Consider the following 7,974-nt stretch of genomic DNA (forward strand, 5'->3'; position numbering starts at 1 on the left):
TAATTGATCTGTGGTGAAATTCATTGTGTTGATCATAACACTTTAAATGTAGCAAAGCATGTAGCAAAGGTTCAAACTTGCACATAAATGCATATTATGAAAACACGTGAGCATTTTCAGTTCATATCTGGTTTTAAAATCTTAACACAAGAGTTGATAGGATACAAAAAACGTATCCACGGATCCATGGACTGAAAATAACAAACATTTCAAAAAACTAGTCTGTATGGGATATTGTAACGATAGAATATTACCTGCAAACAGTTAAACGGTTCAAAATAAAGTTATGAAAGAATCTAGTTATTTTCTTTAGTTATGGGTGAATTTTATCATTCATCCGTCATCAGGTAGTGTAACTTTGGCAATCTTCGGATACGATGCTGAAGCTGAGGCTGAGTAGCGTCATTTTTAGCGTCAGCTAGAAAGGTCACCAGAGGATGAGGATCAGGATGACGCCAACTTTACCTTCGTTGATTCTGTCAGTGATTTTTTTTAAATCAAGATGCAAAGGTGTCTACAGTGCATCTTGATGAGAACACAATTTTTGTAGATTAATTGAACATGAGAGAGATGATTCATTGGAGATTACTCAATTCTCTTTGACTAAATGCTAATATTTATAACTGGATCATTCTGTTGAAAATTTGGTCAGAAGACAAATTTAGCCGTCTCCTATGAAAACACACTGACATGTTCAATTATAAACAACACAGAAACTGGTTATTGATTGATATAGCTATTTTATTAAAATATATATTATATTCTGTAATCAGCCCCCAAACTGTGTTCAATTAAGAGTGATAATAAAAAATGTGTTAAGTATGTAAATTAAATAATTATAAAAATGAATTAAATCAAATCATCATGATATCCTTTGAAAATGTTTCATAATTTGATTAGTTGTATTTTCTCTTTAAATCCCAAACTTTTAAATTTATTGACGAAATCCTGAACAGTTGACCCCTGTGCATATAAATCTTGAAGTTTTTCATATGTAAGATTTTTCTCCACCAATTTACTGTATGTGTAGTTTGATATTTTAATAACTGAATTGTGTGGTGGAGTGTTTTCTACAAATTTTAATTTCAGAGCTGTTACAGCATTGTAATGATGGTATTTTTTCTCCCAGGTGTTTGTTGTTTCTGTGACATTTTTTGTTTCCATGCATTGCAGATGCTGCTTCACCCTTCTGCTGGTCAAGATCATTTTCAGTGCCCTTGTGTCCTCAAGTGACCTATGAGCTGTAAAAGAAGATCAATACGTGTATTGTAAGTAACATTTATTTTCAGTAGATTTATGATGTTCTATGTACTGCAATGCAGTGTCTCCGCCTGTTATTCCCATTCACTGTCTGCAAGAATGATTGTTATCACACAACACACAAGCCGATGGACCTCCTATTCTGTCGCATGTACCTTTCTATACTTGAAAACTGGGACAGCCCTGTCAAGTGCATAAATGTATGAACTACAACATCAAACTGTCATTACTCACCATTATACCTGCGTCTGGGAAATAGAACTTTAAAGATAGACTCCATTGATACACTGGTTGTCTTCAGTACATTCTGAGACTTCAGCTGAAAAAGTATAATCCTTAATTTGTAAATTGTTCATCACTCTTCAATCAAGTTATTGACAATAATATGATTGTTATGGTAATGAATTTCTATTTTTTACCGAAAAGTACAGAGCAACATGCACCACTCTGTGTAATTGCTCTGGGGAGAACACTGAGTATATTTCCACATATGTGATGTTTCATATATGTGAAGATCTAAAGTTAATTAGCAAATTTGGTTCTTTTGTTGTATTTGTATTAATAGATTTTCATGGGTTTGCCTTCTTGCACTTTTCTTATTTACAAGCCATTTTGACCGAGTTAATGTTCCTTAACCACGGTAACTTAAATAAAAAATACCTTCCTATGCCTACATGTATTAATATGTACATATATATTGTTTCTCAATTACAGTTTACACATAAGATGTTCATCTACTCTTCCAGTCCATCTATGGTAAGTTTTGTCCATACATGTAGTTGAATCTGACCCTACACAAAAAATCTGTGTTTGTAAAGGCCAAGTAAAGATAAGGTTTGTGTCTCATCCTAGACATCTTGCAAAAATGATGCAGTGACATGTTTTTTCTCTTTTTTCATTCTCCAACCAACAAGAATGTGCAAACAACATGAAGACAATATGCAGAAAAAAAAGGTTGATGCAGTGGGTCTGGATTGATGAGCGTGTGGTTGAGAAACAAACTTATATTTTTCTTGGCCTAAGTAAACACAAAACAAAAAACTTCATAAAAAATAACAAGAACTCAAAAGTTACCAGCCGTTCACATTTGCTGATGTTAAAATAAACACAGCTACAACTTACCTCTCTACATAGTTTCAGTGAGTCAGCAAAATGCAAATTACAGTCTTTCATCCTGGCTACAATTAAGTCTGTCATTCCTCTTACATGGACTTCTTTGAAAAGTAGAGGATAGTCATAAGCATAACCATTATGGGCTACCATTACTGTAAGACAAATATGTTTAATAAGTATGACAGTGACACATAGTGCAGACCTAATGCACCTAGCATCCATTCAGTAATCTCCAAGCAATCAGTCTGTTCATCATTATTAAAGGGATTAAGTCACTCTTTTTGACATTATTTTGGTTATTTTAGTTTTGTAATGTTATAAATGTTGTTCTGGTCACTAAATAATGCTTAATCACTGGTTGATAAAGTTCACATGAATTCTTCTTCAGAACAATTTTTGGTACATACCAAAGTTAAATGATGGAAGAATAATGCGTTTCGTCTGTGTATAGAGTGTGAGTTGAGCTGTGGGAACCAGTGATTGAGCCCATTTCCATAAGCAGAACAATAAGATAATATTCCACAAGAAACTTCAAACTACAATAATTGAGTGGTGATTAGCAATATGCCCTCAAAAAATAATTTTATTGTTATTCCTTTTGATCAATAATTTGATTTATTTATAAAACTTAGTTATATTATGTGAGTGTACTTGCCTGGATAAATTGTGCGTTGTAATTTTTCCTGTACTTCCTGTACAAGGGTGGCCACCCAATCTAAGAAGGATGGTAGTGCCGTGGATAGTTTGGTTTGCCCTGTAACATTCCCTGGGAAATACCTGTCTTCATTGCAACTGGAAAGGGAATGTTTGAAATATAATATTTATTCTTGTGAAAATATCCGACCCATTCCATAATCATGCATTTTTTAAATTAACTTTCAGTTTTGTTTGAACTTTGCTATTTTAATACTCTATACTAACCTATTGATTTGATCTTTGCAGAAGTCTTAACAAGAGTTGAAACTCTAGAGGAGTTTCCAGATCCTGGATTCTGTGGGGTATGTATGCACTGGCACCAATCTCTATGATACTATCTCTGTGTGTGTTTCCACCAGTACCCTCTAAATCAAAGATAATAAATATCCTTGATTGCATGGAAAGTATTTGTTTGATTCCAGCTTCAGTCCCAGTACCATAGGTAGATGAAGTTGCTGCAGCTTGAGTACTGGCATTGGTGGTAGCAACTGTACTAGACGAATTGGTTGTGATAGCAAGTGTTGCTGAATTCATGTTGTCTTCAGTGATGACAGTCTCATCCTCATCACTGCTGTCACTCTGATCTACAGCCATACTTTTGCCTACATATTGAACAGTTGTCACACCAGTGGCTCTAATACTGTCCATTCTAGTCTTCTCATGCCGCAAGCGACGCTTCCTGTTCTTCTTTTGTGTAGCTCTGTGTTTGAGACATGCAATTCACTAATCTAATAATTCTAATAGAAAAAAGACTGTAGGTACATTGTATATCACATGGAGCACTTGTAGAGAATGCCCTATCCCAATAAAATGCTGTGTTAACTATAGACTGCTAAAATGGTATGAGCCTCATCAGTAGAAAAGCAAAGAGTGCAGCCAGACTGTCATTGCACAGATACAAATTAATTTAAATTAATACAGACTTCTGCATCAACTTCACATTACATTTGACACTGCTGTATTATTTTTTAAAACATTTTTGTCAAGGGTTGATTTCCTTAATAGTGAGCTGTGTGCAATCCCTGATTTTAATGGGTTTTGGAAATTCACCAGAATTCAGTGAAGAATTGATGATGCGTGTAATTGCCAGAGATACTTGACACACACAATGCTTTAGTAATACTGTTTGAGTGAGATCATGATTTGAGGCCTTAGTGGGTAGCGAACCTATAAATTCCTCAATAAAATCAATGTAGAATGCAAACATTTGATGTCAGTGTGACAAACTACTAATTATACAAATGTAGAAAGGTGCCATTAAGATACAGGATACCTTTTCTTGATGACTTCCTGACTTTCATTCTCTGCTTTCTTTAGTCGCCACTGTCTTTGCTGCTCTAATACTGCTCTAACTGCTGTTTCAGGAACATCAACTTCTAAGTAAAGGAACAGCATCAGTTTCCAAATTGGTCCAATATTCTAGGTAAGTAAAATATTTATGTCTCTAGTTTTAATTCATATCTGAAACACAATTGGCCTATTTTCTGTTATATGGTTTGTCAAATCATTGTCACTTGTGTTTGACAATGATTCAACATACCTAAATGATGAACTCTGTGAGATGCATTACAAATAAAATATTTACTGTACTAACAGCATGATGAATGTCTCCTTTTGTGAGTCACTCCAAAATGATCTGTTTCCCCTCAGCCTTCACCTGTGAGGAACAGGTTAATATGGGGTGACTCACAATCCCTTGGGTAGACAGCCATATACTGTTACCCTCATAGCAAATCAATAGATGTAATATACCAAGTTATTTTTTGTGGTAAGGAATAAAACAATAAAAAACACTCAACATGCTAAACCATGATTTTGTCCCATGTCACATTGAAGTGTATTATTAATGATGGTATTTTCCAATTTTACCTTGTGCAAGATTGCCATATCCGTCTTCATACAGTAGTGTTTGTGACCTAGGTAAATCCTTTTGTCTCTGTATTTTAGTGCCAGCGAGTGGAAGGCCACAGCAACATTTGTTGTGAATTTACCAGCAGGATTAATGATTCTTCTGGCTTGTTAGCTACTTTCTGCATGATGTCTGTGAATTTCTTTAACTGTTCTGGACAATTCACAAGTTTGTAGTGCTGTAAGTTTACCGTCTTTCTTCTGAAAATAATTTTAACATTTAAAAAAAAATTAAAAATGTAAATTAGACACATTTCCATTGTAGAAGTACAACATTTTATCATGGAGAATGTAAGAAGACATTTGTAATCATTATATTATTAATAATAGCTATGAGACTTGCATCTTTATATTACAGGTGTATGAATGATCCTGACAATGATACACACCTTTGGATGAAATCTGCACATTCTGAAGAATGATCATCAGAGTAGTGTCGTGGAAAATTCATCACTGCCTCTGCAAATTCCTGGAGCGGGTTTCTGCTTTCAGGATGTCTTCCGAATTTACAAAGTGATTGAATGACTCCTTGAATGCATCCAACACTTTTGCTGTAAAGCGTTTGCACTTGGTATTGCACTGTAGAACAAGAAAATTTGTAACAAAAGATATTTTTTGTAGTATTTCACAAAGCCATATACCACAATCTCTTATTATACACCATAGACAATGACTGACTATTATATGGTTTCATAATTAATGGAGTAGTGGCACCTGTGCAGATATCCACAACATGATGAATAAAATAAAGATAGTAGTCTTAATCTGCTGTTTGATTGACACACCACTACTGTAAATTCGTAACATATCGCTATTTGCACATTTCTCATATAATTTGGTTGATTCTTTAAGCTCACATCAACTTTGCTGTATTGCAACCAGAAGTAGATAATTCCTAGTGAATTCTAATGTAACCATCATGAAATTTGTGTTGGTGTAATAAAATATCAAGTTTAACGAAGGAATATTATTTTTGCTTCTATCATCCACATACTTTCCAAACATAAAAGTTTCCAACTCCCTTCCAAAGGAACCCAATCTTACCTTACATTTCACTTGTGACAAGTTTGCCAATTCACCATAGAGAGTTTTCTGAACATGATTGCTGCAGTAAGTGACTTCAGCTTCAGGAAACAACTCCACCAATATATTGCCGAGAGCTGCATCTTTGTCTGCAATTAGCCGACTGATGGTGATACCTGAAGCTTTGACACTGTGACAGATTTCACTAAACATGTCTCCCTCAGCCCCAGCACTTGTTCCCTCCCAATTATGTCCCTGGCCAAGTTTGGTTCGGTGAGCTCTGAAGGCGATCTTCCCACTCTTCAGATCATGTAGGGTGAATGAACTATTATTAGCATTTCTTCTGCTTCCATAGAAACCGTCTGCCACTGCCTCCCAGTTGTGCTCATCACCCCGCTCCTTTACCATACGCTGCACCTCACTGCAAGACCAGTCACATAGTGTGGCAATTGCTGGGAAGAGCCAGTTTACATCCATTTCAAATGTGGACTCTGCTACTTTGGGCAACCCCAGCAGATCCATCACATCACTGTAATCTTTGTGATACTGACCAGACATTAAAAATGACATGACAGTGTATGTGGGCAGCCAGTTTCTTGGTCTTGTCACCCCCTTAATTTTTTTATCATTGACCAATTCCATCTGATTAAAACAAACATTACAATTAAATCTCAGTACATTTTTTTCAATTTCATGACACAATTTTCCCTCTTGACATTTTCCACAGTTTGTTTGCTCCACAAAATTAATAATAGTTTCTGATGTTGTAAGGATAGGATTGTGAGATGATTGAGTTGAAAGAGATGAATTTATTAATGATGAAGGAAAAGAAAATTCTTCTTGGGAAATATATTGATTTAATTTTTCGTGATGTGATATTTTATCTGATTGGTAATGCAATGGGGATTTGTTTGATTGGCAAATAGGAGACATGGTAAAATTGTAGTAGAATTATTTGATTGATCTATTTGGGGCCCTTCAGTAGAAGAGTCTGCACTGACTTCCAGTCCGTCTGGTACAAGAGCTAGAGAGAATGGGAAATGGCGAGAAAGAAAGTTTAGTCTCAACTAATGCGATGGGTGTAATATTGTCAAAACTGACGAAGCCCTAGCTGCAGTCGCAGCTCTTGCAGTTTTTTTCCCGGCCAGTACGGGTTGCAACGGAAAAATGAGATCTCCTTTTTCCGTGGCAACTCATACTCCCCCGGGGAAAACATACGAGAGCGCGAGCTACGACTGCAGCTAACGAAGCCCTATAGACATCAGATCGCATCATTGGTGCAGTGAATCACTATACTATCGATGTTTGTACTCCACACGGAACATTGAAAACATCACAACAGTGTACTTCCATCATCCCAAGAATGACAACACAATGAACTTCCTCACACGAAAAGAAGCGAAGCATCGGGCGACACTTACCACTTTCCGATGCGGAAGTCAAAGTCCTGAAGTCGGCATCTCCCGATCCCGGTATCTTGTGCTGCTCACTCCAACGTAAATGACTGGCAGCGACAGCCACACGTTGTCTTTTGGGTTTTCGGGGCATTGGTATCAAAATCTCTCCAAATTTCACTTTTGACAAAAAGTTACACACCGATCTTCAACTACCGGCCTCAAGTAAGGTTATGTTTACATCTGTGTACGCAAGCGCAGTAGGTAAGTCTCGCGTTTCACGTGAACTTTGAACTCACGTTACTAACAAGATTATGCAAATTTTATGCTAATATCACTAGGGAAAAGATACCGGTGCCCCATCTCTGATCATGGTAATACAGAATCGAGAATTTTAAAATCTAGATGTCGTTAGGCTGCGTTCACAAAAAATGTTAGGGGGGGGGCTGGAGGAATTCAGGGGGAGATTCGAAAACTTTTGGGGTAGTAGAGGGGGACTTGAAAATTTTGCTCTGCCTGCAGGGGGAGGGACTTGAAAATTTTCCGGTTCCCTTTTGTGTTTCAGATTTTCCAATTCCTA

At 36.4% G+C, this 7,974-nt stretch overlaps 2 protein-coding genes across 2 annotated transcripts; both read right to left on the reverse strand.

Annotated features, from left to right (window-relative positions):
* Positions 1–885: 885 nt before the first annotated feature.
* On the reverse strand, positions 886–5,025 carry LOC139144502 (DNA polymerase III PolC-type-like). The gene is made up of 7 exons (XM_070715200.1): positions 4,939–5,025; positions 4,343–4,488; positions 3,326–3,769; positions 3,029–3,165; positions 2,383–2,525; positions 1,495–1,579; positions 886–1,241 (listed from the first exon to the last, which is right to left on the reverse strand). The coding sequence occupies exons 1-7, from the start codon at positions 4,966–4,968 to the stop codon at positions 886–888; spliced, it is 1,341 nt and encodes a 446-aa protein (XP_070571301.1). The 5' UTR covers positions 4,969–5,025.
* A 402-nt stretch (positions 5,026–5,427) lies between these two features.
* On the reverse strand, positions 5,428–7,736 carry LOC139144504 (uncharacterized). Its single transcript, XM_070715201.1, has 3 exons — positions 7,422–7,736; positions 6,022–7,024; positions 5,428–5,556 (listed from the first exon to the last, which is right to left on the reverse strand). Exons 2-3 carry the CDS (start codon positions 6,931–6,933, stop codon positions 5,428–5,430), a joined length of 1,041 nt encoding a protein of 346 aa, XP_070571302.1. The 5' UTR covers positions 6,934–7,024; positions 7,422–7,736.
* Positions 7,737–7,974: the final 238 nt, after the last annotated feature.

The sequence above is a fragment of the Ptychodera flava genome, chromosome 11, assembly GCF_041260155.1.
Source record: "Ptychodera flava strain L36383 chromosome 11, AS_Pfla_20210202, whole genome shotgun sequence".
NCBI lineage: Eukaryota > Metazoa > Hemichordata > Enteropneusta > Ptychoderidae > Ptychodera > Ptychodera flava.

Coding starts and splice junctions, on each gene's coding strand:
- LOC139144502 (XM_070715200.1), bottom strand. CDS start 4,968: ATGAAGACGGATATGGCAATCTTGCACAAG. Junction 3,166..3,325: donor CCTCTAGAGTTTCAACTCTT/GTTAAGACTTCT, acceptor TTCCCTTTCCAG/TTGCAATGAAGACAGGTATT. Junction 1,242..1,494: donor TCCCAGACGCAGGTATAATG/GTGAGTAATGAC, acceptor CTTCTTTTACAG/CTCATAGGTCACTTGAGGAC.
- LOC139144504 (XM_070715201.1), bottom strand. CDS start 6,933: ATGTCTCCTATTTGCCAATCAAACAAATCCCCATTGCATTACCAATCA. Junction 5,557..6,021: donor TGTCACAAGTGAAATGTAAG/GTAAGATTGGGT, acceptor CTTGTTCTACAG/TGCAATACCAAGTGCAAACG.